The following is a 17,087-nucleotide window of genomic DNA, read 5'->3' on the forward strand; positions in this document are numbered from 1 at the left end:
ACCCCGGCTGTAGCAAGCAGTGCAGCTGTTACTTTGAGGCCTTCTGTTTTTATAGGTTATGTTTTGCCAGGGTACAGCTCAGTGGGAAAGTGTTTATACTGGGGTTCCATCACCAGCACTGGGAAAGGAAGGAAGGCAGGAAAATAATTTTTCCCTTGATATTCCAGAAAGAAGAAATGAAAAAGAATATATTCATCATATTTTATCAAGGAGAACAGCTCAGACTGAAAATCAAGAAGATCTGTGATGGGTGAGACAGACTGTCAGGCTCTGTCGTGGTGATCGGGTTGGGAGCTGGTAAAGAGCTGCCCTCTGTGAGGACGAGTAGGGTTTTAGAAGAACTTTCTGAAGACCTTTTAAGATGATGCTGGAAATGCAACCGACTATCAATAGTTATGAGAATAGGAACAGGGAGAAGGTGATACAAAGTAGAGACCCAGCCTGTTTCAGGTTACAGCTTGTTCTACTCTTGTGGAACGGGCTGCCTCGGGCTGGCGGGAGCTGGAGTGTTGTGGGAGGACTCTTGCCTGACATGCGGGAGGCCCTGGGTTCGATCCACTGGCACTGAAAAAGAATAAGCAGAAAAGGAGAAAGTGATCACCATGGTTCAGCTGTTTTTGTAGAATATTAATTTGACCTCTGTGTGCAGAGGTCACACACAGGGCTCATGTGCCCTGCTATGCATGTGTGTGCTTTGTCCTGGAGATTGAACCCAGGACTTTAGCTCATGCTAGGAAAACACTCTTCTACTGAAGTACAACTCAGCTTTGAGCTTGTGATCCTCCTGCCTCATCCACCTTCTAAATGCTGGGATTATAGGCTAGAGGTACTGTGTCCAGCTGTTCTGAATCATTTTCTGATGACCGCACGGGAGGCCATTTTAGCAAAGACTTGGCCATCTGAGCAGTATCTGTCAGTCAGTGATGGCCTGGTAGGAGAGGGATTATAGAAGCCTCTCTGTAGTAACTCGTGTATTCTTTTAATGTGTTAAACACAGGTTTCGCGCCACCATCTACCCCTGCCCAGAGCCTGCGGCTGAGCGCAAAGAGATGCTGGCCAGCGTCAATGTGAGGCTGGAAGACTTAATCACTGTGAGTGAGGGCTTCAGGCCATGAGCTGATGGGGGCCTCTGCCCTTTCCTTGTGAGTCCAGCCCCCAGGGCCCTGCCTGGGATGTTTGCTTTGCAATTCTGGTTAGAACTGCAGCTGATTGCGTAATTAGAAAGCAGTGTTCAGAGAGCCGGGGCTGACAATTCTGCATGCCTGTCACACGCTCAGTTTAGAATGGACCATGGCCCTAGTTCACCTTCAGGCAGCCGCCCTAATCTGATGAAAGGAGCCCTTTATGGCCATTCTTTGCCTGATGAGTCTGCAACCCCACTAATCAGCCGAGTGGAGCAACCAGTTTGCCCGTACTGAATTGTTGTGCCGAGTCTGGTTTTTCCTTGTGAGTGCTTGATGCATTCCCAGATCCACTTCCTTGGAAAGTTCTGTCATCATCTCCAGTGACATCAAGTGTGTCTGGGATTAGAACAGTCTTGAATGGCAGCAGCTGGGGAACCAGTTGTTGCAGTCAGCCGGGCCTCACTCTGATGGTATATTCTGGACCAGGGCTGTCCATTGTACCTCTCCATTCCACAGAACTGCTCTGCAGCCCACTCTATCCAGCGGTGTAGTTATGGGCCACAGGTGGCTGTTGAGCTCTTGAAACATGGCGAGTGATACCAAGGGACTGAGTTTTGGTTGCTATTTAAATTGTGCTCGCACGCACGTGTGTGTGCACGCACACACACACACTAGTATGTTGATGTGTGTGCACAGTTTCATGCATATGTGTGTACATGTGTGTAAAAGCCAGAGAACAATTTCAGTTTCAGATGTTATCTTCAGGGATGCCACCTACCTTCTTTGACACAGGGTCCCTGCTTTTACCAGTGCTCCTCAGGTAGGTTGACTGGCCAGCAGGCCCCCGGGATCCGTTTTTCTATTTCCTCAGACTTATATTAATTACTAGCATACGCCACAGTGCCTAGCAATTTTTTTTTTCCAGACAGGGTTTCCCTGTGTAACAGCTCCAGCTGTCCTGGAACTCAGTCTGGAGACCAGGCTGGCCTCGAACTCACAGAGATCTGCCTCTGCTTCCTGAGTGCTAGGATTAAAGGTGTGTGCCACCACCACCTGGAAAGTGCCTGCACTTTTAAGTGAATTCTGGGGATTGAACCCATGTTGTCATGTTTGTAAGGCAAATGTAAAGGCCATTGCCCAGACCATTATTTAATTTTTATTAAATTTAGATTCCCAAAGCTGCATGAGGCTACTGGATAGGCTAGTACATTAAATCTTCAGTGTATGGGTTTAGAAATGAGATTTTATTTATTCATTTTTTTGAGACTGGGTCTTGCTGTGTAGTTCTAGTTAGGTTGTTATTTGTTACATAATACAGTCTTGTCTTGAACTCATGTCAATCCTGCTTCAGCCTCCTAAGTACTGGAGTTACAGGTATACACCACCACACCTGACATGTGTTTTGAAAGCCTTTGGCTAGAGGATACCTATTCTGTTCCAGAATATCTATATTTGATTTATTTAATGGTCTCTCTTCCTTTATAGCCACAGCTGCTCTTTCCTGCAGGTGACTCCTGAACTCAGGGTGCTTCCTGAGGAGATGTGTTCGTGCACAGTGTGACGTGGGCAGTTGTGTTCAGGGATCTAGGGAAGTTCTGACAGACCCGCCTCTCCCTTCTCTTCAGTAATGACCAAGGATGAATCTGAGGCTTTCCTCAGTGTCTGGCAGCGATTTTGTAGGGCAAGAAGACAGGCATGTGTAGGTACGGGCTCAAATGACTGACTGACCAGGAGGGCCTCCCCTGGAGTCCATCCTCAGAGTTTCTATATGCTAGGATTCTAGGATTCAATCCTACTTGTGAGCAGGACTTTTTTTTTTAAATCATTGTGTGTGTGTGTGTATGTGTGTGTGTGTAAGCACATGTGTTATGGCATGTGGAGAGTGCACTGTGTTCTTGTTAGGGTGAGCTTTGTGGTAAGGTTAGTGAACGTTTATCTGTGCCAAGGTGGTCTTATCTCTTGGTGTAATCCTCAGGCCAGGTTGTGTTACACACTGAAGTGACCCTTCAAGACACATGATCAGGCCTATTTATTATAGGCCTTATGTTCATGATTTGTCTTTTTTTTTTTTTTCGAGACAGGGTTTCTCTGTGTAGCTTTGGAGCCTATCCTGGCACTCGCTCTGGAGACCAGGCTGGCCTCGAACTCACAGAGATCCGCCTGCCTCTGCCTCCTGAGTGCTGGAATTAAAGGCGTGTGCCACCAACGCCCAACTATGATCTGTCTTTTATAACAGCCACAACGGCCATATGAAAGGTGACTGGAAAAGGCCCTATTTTATTTGTCAAAACAGGAAATGTAATTCCATCAAATGAATTTTATAAGCAGCAAGTTTCTCGTTCATGAACATGGTATTTATTGAAGGGTTTATCATGGAGACTGTTTGGTCTGTCTTGGGGACATTGTAACATATGACCACAAAAGGGTAGGTTCAAGTAATTGACATTGCTTCTCTCTCACACAGTTCTTTCTGGAGGCAGAGGTCCAAAATCAAGGTGCCACCTGGGCTGAGCTCTTGCTGAGAAGGCCTTCCTGTCTTACCCAGCATCTGGTGACCACTGGCAACTCAATGCCCTTGGCTAGTGGATGTATAGATTCCATCACTGCCACAGTTCTCAGGGGTACTCCATGTGTGCCTTCATCTCTGGGTTAGTCACACTAATCCAGGATGGTCTCATCTTAGGTTGACACACAGTACAACCTAGAGCAATAGCACGAGGAAGAAAACAACTTAGAGCAAAAGGAAGAAAAAGGAAAAAAGGTCTTTGTTTGTAGGGTCTAACCTTGGGTAGGGGAGACAAACTGGTCATGTGTTCTTTCCAGGGCAGGGAAGCCGCTATGACAGATGAACCTGCATTTTTTGCCATTGTGTCAAGTACCCCCATGAATGTTCACTGTTTCTCTGCTTTTGTGTTTGCTCAGGTCATTACCCAAACCGAGTCTCACCGGCAGCGCCTGCTGCAGGAGGCAGCCTCCAACTGGCACTCCTGGGTCATCAAGGTGCAGAAGATGAAGGCCGTCTACCACGTGCTGAACATGTGCAATATCGACGTCACCCAGCAGTGCATCATCGCTGAGATCTGGTTCCCAGTAGCAGACACCAGGAGCATCAAGAAGGCCCTGGAGCAAGGCATGGTGAGTGGTGGGGCAGCTGGGGATGGGGGTGAAACACAACCGACCTCCCCAGCCCCTGCTCATCTCTGGAGTTGTGAACTGAATAAGTGGCTCTGTGGTAGAACTGTCTCTCTCTTGTACCTCCAGTATGTTAAAAAAAAAAAAAAAAGAGGCTGTATTTCATGTACATAGAGAGAGTCTCAAACTCTATGTAACTGAAGATGAACTTAAACTTTTGGGTTTTTTGAGACAGTTCTCTGCGTGGCCCTGGTTGTCCTGGAACTCGCTCTGTAGATTAGGCCAACCTTGGACTCATAGAGATCTACCTGCCTTTGTCTCCGGAAAGCTGGGGTTAAAAGTGTGTGCCACCACTGCCTGGCTGACCTTGAACTTCTGACTCCAGGCATGTATCACTACACTTGATTTATCCAGTGCTGGGGACTGAACCCAAGACTTACAGCATGCTAGGCGGGTACTTGACTGATTGAGCTACGTCCCCCGTCCCTGGACCTCTGATTCTTAACTAAGTGCTGAGGCATAGAAGAGAAACTTCCTTCTTCTTTTTTTTTTTTTTCTTCAGCAATTGAAAACTGTCACTATTTCTTGGTGACACTGGCTCATCTTCAGTGAGGACATTTTGAGAGCTGCCATTCTGCCAGCTGCAATGGTAGTTTTCACAGTCTGACTGTGGGTGCCTCCTATCACCTTATTAGAGGTACAGGCTAGCTAGAGAGACAAAACACCCAAGTCCTGTACTAAGGGCTCAAAGCACAGAAGGTTCAGCATGCCAGCTGCAGCACCAAGCGCAGGCATGGTGTTTAGTCACCTCCTCGTTCATCTGCTACGCTTTCACTGGCACAGTGGATCCAGAGCTCCCCGGGCAGTAGACTTTCGAGAAGGAGAGATGAGCACTGCACATACCCCTGCGTCTGTGCTCGCAGGCAGCTCTGAAAGGTGGGTGAGGGGAATGAGGGACATCAAGGGAGAGCAGCTGGTCTTCTGACCCTCATCTGTGCTTGTCTGAGTCGATTCTCTTTCTCCACCATGTTCAGTCCAGGAATTGAACTCAGGTCATCAGGTTTGGTGGCAAACCATCTTTACCTACTGAGCCAATTTAGCAGCTGAGGGGCACAGTTTTATTCTATGCCAGAGTGGCTTGGTCCTGTCTGTGTTTTGGAAGCATTTTTCACTGCACAACAGGGAGAGCAGGCCACCAGGGAGACAGTGCCACACCGCTTGGGTCAGAATTGAACTCGGAATACAGCTGAGTAGTGGTGGTGGTAGGGCAGGCCTGTAACCCCAGCACTCAGGAGCTAGAGACAGAGGGATCTGAAGCCCAAGGTCATCCTTGGGTAATAGTGTTCCAAGGCCAGCCGGGGGATACGGGAGGCCCTGTCTCCCATCTCCACATCATCCCGTGCCAGGCTTCCTACAAGGCTGACTAAAGCAGCTTCTTCAACCTCTCTGAACTGTCACAGGTGCTTCCCCAGGCAGGAGCGGGAGGCAGAAGGAACTGCGAAGATTGAACAGGTGTTGGGTACTGTCATCATCAACAGTCCCTTCCTTTGTAGCCTCTGACAGCCATTGTGTCAAATGCTGTGGGGTGTGTACAGGAAGGAGAGGAGGTTTCGGGGCCCTGCTCCTGAGGAGGAGGTTCCTGTTCCCCCTTAACAATACAGTGGGAACTCTGCCACCTGCTCTATGACCTGGAGCAGTTTCTTTACCCTGCTGTGCCTCTTTCCTCATCTCTAAACTGGGGTTTGTCTTGAGGTCTACCTCATGGCATCATCAGGTGAACTGAGACTAACTAAAGATTCCTTTAGTTGGTAGAGTCCCACTGAGGGCACCTCTGCCAATCGCTGTGAGGGTTCAGAGTGGTGGATGGAGTGTGCAGAGAATTGTGAAGGCTTGGGCAAATGGAGGAGGTGGCTTTTGTAGTCTTGGTTTCCATGAAGAGTAGGCTGGGAAGATGTCAGTGGAGGATTAAATCAACCTCGTAAAAGAAGCCTTTACTGTGAGACTAAGGTGTTTTGACTTTACTCTGGAGACTGTAGGAAGTCTTTGAAGAACAATGCCTTTGGTTTGTCTTATTCTAGACATGGCTGAGCAGGGTGGGTGAGCGAATCAACAGATGGGGCCTAGGCTGGGGAAGATGGTGAGGCCTGGCTGGGGTGGCAACTTAGAGAATAGGAACCAGGACTCAGGAGGGAGAAGTATTGAGCTAGAATTGTGGCCACTAAGTCAGGAGAAGGGGCTGGAATGGTGGTGACAGAACTTCAAGAATCTGGCAAAGTGAAGGCTCTGGGAAGAGGCAGGGGACAGGAAGGTCCAGCAGGGGCAAGTTGGGGATTCAGTTGTAGATGTGGGGACTTTCTAGAGCTGCTGAGTCAGGAAAACCATCGGCGGTTACAAAAGAGATGTGCGAGAGAGTTGGTCCTGCTTGAAAGATGAAGAGTTAGCAACATAGCTGAGCTTCTGAAGAGAGGAAGAAGAATAGAGAGCCTAGAGCTGAGTGGGTGTAGTGTGGGTGCTGTGTGATTGTGTGTGTGTGTGATGTGTGTCTGTGTGTGATGTGTGAGTGTGTGTGGTGTATGAGTGTGTGTGGTGTGTATATGTGTGTGTGTGTGTGGTGTGTGAGTGTGTGGTGGCTGTGTGTGTGTGTGATGTGTGAGTGTGTGTGGTGTGTGAGTGTGTATGGTGTATGTGTGTGGTGTGTGTGTGGTGTGAGTGTAAGAGTGTGAGAGTGGGTGTGTGAGTGTGTGTGATGTGTGAGTATGTGTGGTGTGTGAATGTGTATGGTGTATGTGCGTGGTGTGTGTGTGGGTTTGTGAGTATGTGTGTGGTGTGTATATGTTTGTGTGGTGTGTGAGTATGTATATGTGTGTGTGTAGTGTGTATGTGTGTGTGTGGTGTGTGAGTGTTTTGTGTGTGTGTGATGTGTGTGTGTGTGAGTGTGTGTGTGTGTGTGAGTGTGTGTGTGTGTGTGTGTGTGTGGTGGGGGTGGAGGATGGCCAGAGAACCAGGTCAGGCTCTGCCCTGTGATACATTCATTGAAGAGATCGTAGGTATTTTTTCAACACCACGCCTTTCATAGGTGGGGTCATGGTTCTCAGGGAGGTCAAGAGATGTCCCAAGTTCACATCTAGATCTGTAGGCCAGCACTTAGCTCTCACTGGTCACCTGTTCTTTCTGCAGGAACTCAGTGGCTCCTCCATGGTCCCCATCATGACAGAAGTGGAAACAAAATCAGACCCACCCACCTTCAACAGGACCAATAAATTTACAGCTGGCTTCCAGAACATTGTCGATGCATATGGTGTAGGTAGCTACAGAGAGATAAACCCAGGTAAGGCTCTGATGTCATGCACAACGAGGCAGCGCAAAATTGAAAATTACTAAGGTGTGCCTTTCAGTAGAGGCAGGAGGTGAATCCAATTACACCATGACATTCTACAACCTCATTCCTGATGCCCTGTATTCTCTTCTGTAAATGCTAATGCATAAAAGATTTACTCTTTTGTTTTCACCCTTCCTTGAGTATGTTTTTGTTTAGAATCAGGTTCCCACGGTGGCTTTGAACTCATGATCCCCATTTTTCCATCCCCTGAGCATTGAGTATACAAATCACTGTGTGATACCACATCTGACTCTTTTAAATGGCAGCCAACCCCAGTTTTCATTTTCTTCTCCAAGTCAGCCAAGGCACTCTAGCATCTTTACAATCCTGAAGTTATTGTGTGAAAAAGACAGGATGCATAGGACTTGGGATCAGGAGACTAGACCCTCAGTACCCTGCCTTGTTCTGTGTGACCATGGTGGCCTGGTTGGTAAAATAGATGGGTAGACCAGATGCTCTGTATCCATACAGAGAACAAGGCAGTTCTTCAGCCTGAGTCTTCTCTAACTTGGCCAATAATTTGGGCTTCAGGGGGTCACGATGCCTATGAGTAACTGCTGGTGCTGTATCTGTGGGGAGACAGACCAAAGATGGTATTGAAAAGAGCACAGAAGTCAGACAGGCTTTCAGTCCTGTGTTTAGCCACTTTCACAACACTGGCTAAATACCTCCATAAGCAACTTACGGGAGGTGGGATTCTATTAGAACTTTTCCCTTGCTGTAATAAAATGCCCTGACAAAAAGAAACTTAGGGAAGCAAGGGTTTATTTTAGTTCATGGTTCCAGAGGAAGAGTGTATTGTGGCAACAGGCAGAGTAGGCATAGCAGTAGGAGCAGGAAGCTGGGAGAACCACATTTTCACCTGTACACAGGAAACAGAGAAAGAGACCAGGAAGTGGGGCAAGGCTACAAAATCTAAAGCCTATGCCCCAGTGACATACTCCTTCCATCAAGGCTCCCCCTCCTAAAGGTTCCTTCCATAATCTTCCCAAGTAAATAGTACCACCAACTGGGAACCCAGTGCTCAAATATGTGAGCCTATGGGGGACGTTAGTCCTTCAGGCCACCACAGAGAGGAAGATTTATTTACCTTAGCTCTTGGCTTTAGAGGGCTCAGTCCAAGGTTGCTTGGTCCTTGGGCAGAACATCATAGTTGTAGAAGATTTCTGGGAAGGAGAAACGAGAGCTGAGAAAAATGGGAACAGGGGAAAGGGGGGGGGGTCAGGGCACAGTAGGAGTCTTACCTTAGTTTGATTTCTATGGCTGCGATAAACACTATAACCAAAAGCAGTTTTGGGGAAGAAAGGGTTTATTTCAGCTTATGGGTGTAGCTCATTGTGCAGGGAAGCCAGGGCAGGAGCTTGAAGCAGGAACTGAAGCAGAGGCCCTGGAGGAGTGCTGCTTACTTACTGCCTTGCTCCTCATGGCTTGTTCAGTTTACTTTCTTACACAGCAGAGTGGCACTGCTCCCAGTGGGCTGGGCCTTCTCACGTCTTTAATAAGAAAATGCCCCACAGACTTGCCTGCTAGCCAATCTGATGGAGGGTTTTTCTTCCCAGAGTGACTCTAGCTGTGTCAAGTTGCCAAGAATCTAGCTAGCACAAGTCCCAACCAGTGACCTACTTCCTCAAATGAATACAGATCCAATCTATGATGGAAGAGCAGAGGTTGAGGGCCAGCTCAGGGTTTGTCCCCGGAGATGCCCCTGACCACAGCCTGCCAGTTACTGATCCCTTACTTACCAGATGAGGACTCGGATCACATGCTCTACTTTTCACCCCCTCCCTACGCCACCATCTTACAAATCCATCAGAGGACTAATCCAGTGTTTAGGCCAGAGCCCTAAGGACCTTATTCTTTCTGGGAATGCCATCACAGAAACACCCAGAGGTACTTCACCAATCCAGTCCAGCAAGCAGTCAAAATCAACCATTGCAAATGCCTTAGTGACCGTGGGAAGCTTGAAGCTTGAGTCCCCAGTATAAGACTCAGTGCTGGCACAAACTGAGATAGAATCTGCTCGTGGGGACACACCAGTAATGTGAGGTGGTGTTGGGGGAGAAGCAATCAGGAAGGCGGGGGGGGGGGGAGCCTATCAGCAGCTGGAGGGGCCTCTCTGGGCTAATCTTGGTTGAGGGATGGGGATCCATTCAGGGGCCTTAGCTGTCATGAATGTCACCCCAACAGCTCCCTACACTATCATCACCTTCCCCTTCCTCTTCGCTGTGATGTTTGGAGACTGTGGTCACGGAATGGTGATGCTGATGGCAGCCCTGTGGATGGTCCTAAACGAGAAGAATTTGCTGGCTCAGAAGAGCACCAATGAGGTGGGTGTCAGCCCAATGTTCCTGGAGGGAAGCCATTAAGATGTGGATATGAGGTGTTGGTCATGGTGGCTCACACCTTTAATTCCAGCACGTGGGAGGAAGACTCAGGAAGATCTCTGTGAGTTCCAGGCCAGTTTGGCCTATATAGTGAGTTCCAGGCCAGCCAGACCAATAGACAGTGATACCTTATCTTAAACAAAAAACAAAAACAAAATGTATTATGTAAAGGGCTAGAGAGATGGCTCAGCAGGGAAGAGTGCTAACTGCTCTTGTAGAAGACCTGGCTTTGGTTCCCAGCACCCATGTCAGGCACCAGGGGATCCAACTCCCTCTTCTGGCCTCCTTAGGCACCTGAACACATGTGGCATGTACTCACACAAGAAAAAATAAATGTAAGAATCAATCTTTTAAAAAAATGTGTGATTGTCACTATAAGGAATAACATGGTTTTGTGAAAAATGAGAAAGATACAAAGTTTAAAAATAGCCCAATTCAGTTGAGTGGTGGTGGCTCATGTCCTTGTCTTTGTGTGTGTGTGTGTGTGTGTGTGTGTGTGTGGGGTGTCGTGGGTGTTCGAGACAGGGTTTCTCTGTGGCTTTGGAGGCTGGAGTGCTGGGACTAAAGGCGTGTGCCACCACTGCCCAGTGCTCATCTCCTTGTCTTTAATTTCAGCTGTCAGGAGGCAGAGGCAGGTGGATATCTGAGTTCTAGGTCAACCTGGTCTAGAGAGTGAGTTCCAGGACAGCCAGGGCTACACAGAGAAACCCCGACTCAGAAAATCAATAGCTTAATTCATCATAAAGCTTTTGAACAAGGTGGTTCCTTTGGGTGGCTTGCTACAGTAAGTTCATCAACTCTTTTGGGATTTTGCCTGTGGCATAACAAGACATTGGGTTTTGGCTTACTTTATTTTTAAGACAGAGTCTCATGTATCCCAGCTTCAAACTCCTTTTTTAGCCAAGGTTGACCTTTTACTTCTGAGCATCCTGTCTTTACCTCTGGAAGCTTGGATTGCGGGCATGCACTGCTATGCTAGGTCAATGTTGGGCAGGGGATTATGCATACTAGGCAAGCTCAAAGCACTGCTTTTTGTTGTTGTTTGGAAGCATTGAACAATAAACCCAGGAACTTGTGTATGCTAAGCAAGAGTCCCACCACCACTATACCTCCAGCCCTCATCATCATCATTATTTTGAGACAGGATCTCACTATTTAAACCAACTGGGTCTCAAACTCACAGAGATCTGCTTGCTTCTGCTTCTGGAGTGCTGGAATTAAACTTAGCCTTCTCTTAATTTATTTTGGGGGTGGTTTTGAGACAGGGTTTCTCTGTGGCTTTGGAGACTGTCCTGGAACTCACTTTGTAGACCAGGCTGGCCTTGAGCTCTCAGAGATCCTCCTGCCTCTGCTTCCCAAGTGCTGGGATTAAAGGCATGCCCCACCACCACCTGGCCCTTCTCTTAATTAAAAAAAAAAACTTTCTTTACCCTGATTATAAAAACAAAACATATTAATTGTAGAACTTAGTTTGGACTACAGTCCAACTGCCTAGAGAAAGATGATGATAAATGCTTTTGAGTATAAGCCCATTTTGTGTATTTGTGCTTATCTACAGATATATAATTTTCAAAAATTGCTATCAAGAACTACACATTATTTGTAGCTTCCTTTAAAACCTGTTTTAAAATATATCAGGAATGTTTGTTCATGGCAGACTCTCTTTTTAAGAAGCCACAAGGGTTCCTGGATATTGGGACCTCATCCTTCGCTTGGAGTCTCTCTGCCTTTGGCATGGTCCCCTTCCACGTTTCAAAGGTAGAAGCCCACGGTACCTGTGAGGGTTGGAGTTTGTCTGCCAGTCAGTTTATGGCAGACATGCTCATGGTAATACACTCAACAGGGTGGAAACATGCCCTTAGCCATGTTCCAAACTATAAGATGGAGGCAGTCCTTTGGCACAAGCTGGATTGGTAGTGTGAGTGCCGTGACGTCATTGTGAGTTAATCATAAGCAAGGCCAGTCTTGTGACCAAATCAGTCTTCCATGGCAAGCTTTTAACAAGTGTCATTTTCTACGGAAGACATTTAAATTTGCAAATCGACATGCCAACAGTTCTTAGAATGAATGATACCCATATCCAGCACCCTTAGAATGTATGATGCCCGAGTCTAGCATCTTTAGAATGAATGATACCTGTATCCAGCCTCCCAGGAAATTGCTTTCCCTAGTAGATATGGCAGACAGAAGCCTGGCTCTGAAGACAAAGCTCCTACTGGATGCAGATCTAACCTGGGATGGTGGGGCAGAGGTCAGCTCAGAGCTTGTCTCCTGGAGGGGCTGGAGACTAGAGCCAGTTTCCAGTCCCTTCCTTAGCAGATGAGGCCTCAGCCTGCATAGCAACCCAATCTGCTGAAAGAAAGAACACGAGGCTTACACATTTGCTTGCACAGTGGATACAGGCCAGGGATTCTCTGAGTGACCTATATAAGCTCAGGACCACCCCGACATGGGGGATAGGATGTCTTTGTGGTCATGCCATCTCTCCACACACTACTGATGCTGGCAATACCCCATGCCACTCTCTTCTCCTGCATCTCTGCAGACCCTACTGACACGCGCCCTCTGTTTTCCCGGGCCAGATCTGGAACACCTTCTTCAATGGGCGTTACCTGATCCTGCTCATGGGCATTTTCTCCATCTACACCGGCCTGATCTACAATGACTGCTTCTCCAAATCTTTTAACATCTTCGGGTCCTCTTGGAGCGTCCAGCCTATGTTCAGAAACGGCACGTGGAAGTAAGTTCATAGACTGCCAGAGCGTGCTTGTTAGCCATCCACAGATCTCAGTGATACTTCTGCAGCTGGGAGAATTTGCACCAGATGCCCCTGAAATTTCGCCCAATAATGCAGTTTTTAAAGATTTATTTATTAGTACTTTACATGAATAAATGTTTTGCTTACATGTATGTATATCTACTGTGTGTGTACAGCAGAGGCCAGAAGAGGGCATCGGATCCCTTGGAGCTGAAGTTAGTTTTTCTGAGCTGCCATCTGGTTGCTGGGATTTGGACTTGGGTCTTCTGCAGGAGCAGCAGGTGCTCTTAACTGCCAAGCTAGCTGTCCAGCCCCAGTGATGCAGTTTTATCTTGTGTGTAAGACCTGTCCCACTTTCCCAGCCACTGAACTGGTTATTGTATTGCAGAGAGAGAGAACTTCACAGAGAAGAGAGCGAGGTTGACAGTACACTTTATTCTTGTGTGGAGATGGAGAGTGAAGTCACCAGTCAGAGGCGGAAGTTTAGTGAAGTCCTTCCTTCTAAGAGGCTGGCACAGACAGTGCAGTATGCTGATCCTTACCTCCAGGGTTCTGGGCCCCTCACCCTGCAGCCAGACGCTTCCTTAGGCTGCCCAGAAAAGCCAGACTTCAATTAAGAGCAAAGAGGAGGTTGAGAATTTGCCTTGGCAGCTTCCTGAATTTGCTTGTGGCTGACAGAGTCAGGAGGGCGGGTGGGGGTGGACGCAGATAGTTGGATGGAGGCAGGCAACCTGAAGCTCTCTAAGGCCACAGCCTGCATCTCCCATGCACTTTCCACAGCTGTTTTAGCTGATAATCTGACTGGAAGTACATTCAGGGCTGTAGATTTGGGGAGGGAGGGGGTTCAGAGTTTGAGAAAGACAGAAACGGTGTAGTTACAGCCTCAGTTCCAGTCCTACCTCTTCCTCTTCCTCCTCTCCCTCCTATCCTGGAAGTACTATTCCCTCCCTCTCTTCTCCTCCCTCCTTCCCTCCCTGTTTTTTGAGACAAGATCTCACTACATAGCCCTGGCCTTGAACTTTGAGATCCCTCTGACCTCTGGCCTCTGTTTCACTGTGCCCAGCCTATGACAGTTCTATTTAAGGAAACCCAAGGGTCTTATTTGTCCAATCAAGTCTGTAGAGGACATAAAAGAAGGGAGAGAAAAAACAAGTAGTCTCATGTGAGGAAATTAGCTTGAGGGAACTGTCTTCAGGGCATTTCATTTGCTGGGCCATTGCTGTAAAGCTTAAATAAGCTTTCTGGAAAAAACGGAAGGTGTTTTGTTTTTTAGTGAGAGGACTAAAATCGGGTCCTGGTACAAGCAAGTGCGCCACCAGTGACTGCGTCCCCAGCCCAGGTGGTGACAAATTTTAGCTTGAATGTGGCGATTCTGACAGATCTCATTTGGTTTTTCTGGAAGGTGCAAGTTCTGGGGGTAGAGGATGACAGTGCTAAAGTAATGAAGAAAAGTGAAAGCTAAGACGGAAGCCACAACATGGCTGTGTGTGTGGTCTGACCCTTCCCAATAATGAATTTGCATCTGAAGAGATGCCTAGAAGAACTTAGTTTCAAATGTATTAAATCTGCGTGATTTCACAAAACTACACGAATTTTCGTTCCGCCTGCAGAGTGGGGTTGCCACTCTGCAGACGTGCGGACGAGTGGGTGCCTTTAATGTGCCCATAACATACAACATACCTGCACATGGTCCTTCCAGACACCCTGGAGCCAGGTGGGCAGTGCTCAGCATGCCCCAGTGTGGAGATAGTGTGAAGCAGAACTCACTGCGATCTCAGTGAGGTGGAGAAAGTTGCTGTCCTCCATCCTGTGACAGACGGGAAGTGCTCTCACGCTGAGTTTGGTCACCAGGCAGAGTCTGGGCCCTGGGCCTGCTTCCCTGACGCTTGATGGTGTCTTTCTGGAGACTTCCTGTGTGGTGACTGGGTTTGGGTGTGTGGCCCAATATGTTAGGAAGCACACTAGTGGCCCAAATAGGCTTCCTGGTGTTAGACCCCCGAAAACTCAAGTATCCGGGGTCTCAGGCCAGGTTCGCGGTCACCCCAATCACCAGGCGGATTCGAGAGCTTGCCGCAAACTGCACGAGGCTTTATTGTAATTTAACGAGCTAACCCTATGTTAGCTCGGGTCTTTCACCCAAATGCCATGGCGGACGGCTAGAAAAGACGGCTCCTACGGGCTCCCAAAAGATCTTATAAGGCAGCGTAAGGGGAGTGTCTAGGGGTACGCACAGGCTTACGCACAGGCTCACGATTGGTGTGCTTCCAGGCTTGGAGGACTTGCCCTGTGTTGATTGGTCAACTGGTTGTTATGGCTCATAGGCCCTCCCAGGGTGGTTGCTATGCTCTCTACGTCATTGTCGTGCGCTTGTCCATAAAGCACACCCAGGGTCGTAAAGCATAGCGCCACCAGGTAACTTCTGATTGGCTCCCTGTCACGAGACAGGCATCTGACTTTCTAGTGTCTAGGTCAAGGTCATAGAAGCACATGTTCGACCATTATGGCTGCCAAAAGGGAAGCCGGTTCCTTCACTGGTACCCAAGCCACTTCCTGAGACCACAGCACAGCGATGCAGTATAGGGAGAGAGCTTTTCTGGGCACCCTGTCACTGTGGTCAATCTTCTGTTTATTTCAAACACATGCTCCCTGGCCAGTAAAAAAAAAGGGGGGCCTGGGAACATTTCTCACCTGGCAAAGTGCTTGTTATCCCAATAAGGGGGCCCAGCTCCAGGTCCCCAGCATCTGGTTAAAAGCTGGGCACTGGGGACAGTGCGGGAGGTGGTAAGGCTGACATATCTATCCCTCATGCTCACTGGGTAGCCAGACCAAGCTTTTTATTTTTTTATCCTTTTTTTTTGGGGGGGGGGAGGGTGAGTTTTAAAGAGTTCAAGGACTAGTGTAAAAAGTCCATCTGCCCTTCAGGACCGACCTTCGGGACTGGCCCGGGTGTCTCATGACTGGGCCCTGCTCTAACCCTCCCTCCTCCTTTTCTGTTTGTTCCCCTCAGCCCAGTCCCCACTCTTTTGCTGATGTTTTTACAATGTAGTTCTTCTGACTGTACTCCAGTCAGGGCGAAGGCTCTTTGGGAACTTGGGCTGTTAGCCTGTGTGGTCCAGAGGGTAACTTAGGAAACCTCAGGGCTCAGGACAGTACCTGACACATGGTAGCTATTCTGTGACCAAACATAGAGTTACTGAGTAAATAAAACTACCACCTCACCAGCATCTGGGCTCCGGATGGCCAGAAGCTCATGGCTGATGACACTGTAGTATTTCTGCACAGTCAAGGGCAGATTATTGTTCTATTACTTTGTCTTCCCACTTTGTCTTCCTAGTGCTCACGTCATGGAAAAGAGTCAGTATTTGCAGCTGGATCCTGCCGTCCCAGGAGTGTATTCTGGAAATCCCTACCCATTTGGGATTGATCCGGTAAGAATGTCGTCCGAGATCTCTGAACAGAGATGGGACAGCAGACTGAGAGTGAGATGGGTTAACTCAGGGGCTGGTGTGACAGGCAGAGCTGGGTCCAGTTGGTGAACTTCAGTGCACCCTGGACTCTTACTTTCTGTGTAGCCTGCTGCCTGCATTCTCTGCAGCAGCTGTCCCACTGCGGGCTGGTAATTGCTTTCTGAAGGCCCTTGCAGTCTGCAGCGGAAGCTCAGCTGGCAAAGTGCTTGGTGTTACCAGCATGAGGACCCAAGTTTGGTCTCCAAAACTCTCATGTCAAAAGCCAGATATGGGCTGGTCATGTTGGTGCACACCTTTAATGCTAATGCTCAGAGGCCAAAGGATCTCTTTGAGTTTGAGGCCAGCCTGGTCTCCACAGTGAGACCCTGTCTCAAGAACAAAACAAAAAAACTAGGCTTGGTAGCATATGCTTGGAATTGCAACAATCAGGAGGTGGAGACAGGCGGATCCCTGGGCTCACTCACTAGTTATCCACCCTAGCCTGCTTGGCCAGTGAGAGACCCTGCCTCGAAAAAGGAAAAAGAAAAGCTGGTGCCCAATCCCTGAAGTCATGCATGTGCTCTCACTAAGGTTGCCTAGAAAGTATATTAAATAAGTGACTTAACATCCTAACCTAGTCCCCCACTTTTTGTTTTTCTGGTGGGTAACATGTTACTTTTACACCGTATAGTATGACTTTTTTTGTAGGCCAGAGGGCAACCTTGGGTGTCATCTTCAGGGTGCCTTGTGTTTTGAAACAAGCTTTCTCACTGAGACTGGAGGATTTTCAGTATGCTAGGCTGGCTGGCCAGTGAGCCCCAGGGAGCCTCCTGTGTTCGCCTCCCCAGCGTTGGGATTAAAAGC

General features: G+C 48.1%; 1 protein-coding gene across 2 annotated transcripts in view; it reads left to right on the forward strand.

The window, feature by feature from the left end:
• Nucleotides 1–17,087, forward strand: part of Atp6v0a4 (ATPase H+ transporting V0 subunit a4) — a 46,128-nt gene that overhangs the window by 11,005 nt on the left and 18,036 nt on the right. For both annotated transcript variants that reach the window (XM_035451071.1, XM_035451072.1), the window contains exons 7-13: nt 168–250; nt 998–1,091; nt 4,047–4,259; nt 7,434–7,584; nt 9,823–9,962; nt 12,602–12,759; nt 16,112–16,205. In XM_035451071.1, the coding sequence (XP_035306962.1) occupies nt 168–250; nt 998–1,091; nt 4,047–4,259; nt 7,434–7,584; nt 9,823–9,962; nt 12,602–12,759; nt 16,112–16,205 (933 nt within the window). The remainder of the gene's footprint in view (nt 1–167; nt 251–997; nt 1,092–4,046; nt 4,260–7,433; nt 7,585–9,822; nt 9,963–12,601; nt 12,760–16,111; nt 16,206–17,087) is intronic.

Source organism: Cricetulus griseus (assembly GCF_003668045.3).
Source record: "Cricetulus griseus strain 17A/GY chromosome 1 unlocalized genomic scaffold, alternate assembly CriGri-PICRH-1.0 chr1_0, whole genome shotgun sequence".
Lineage (NCBI taxonomy): Eukaryota > Metazoa > Chordata > Mammalia > Rodentia > Cricetidae > Cricetulus > Cricetulus griseus.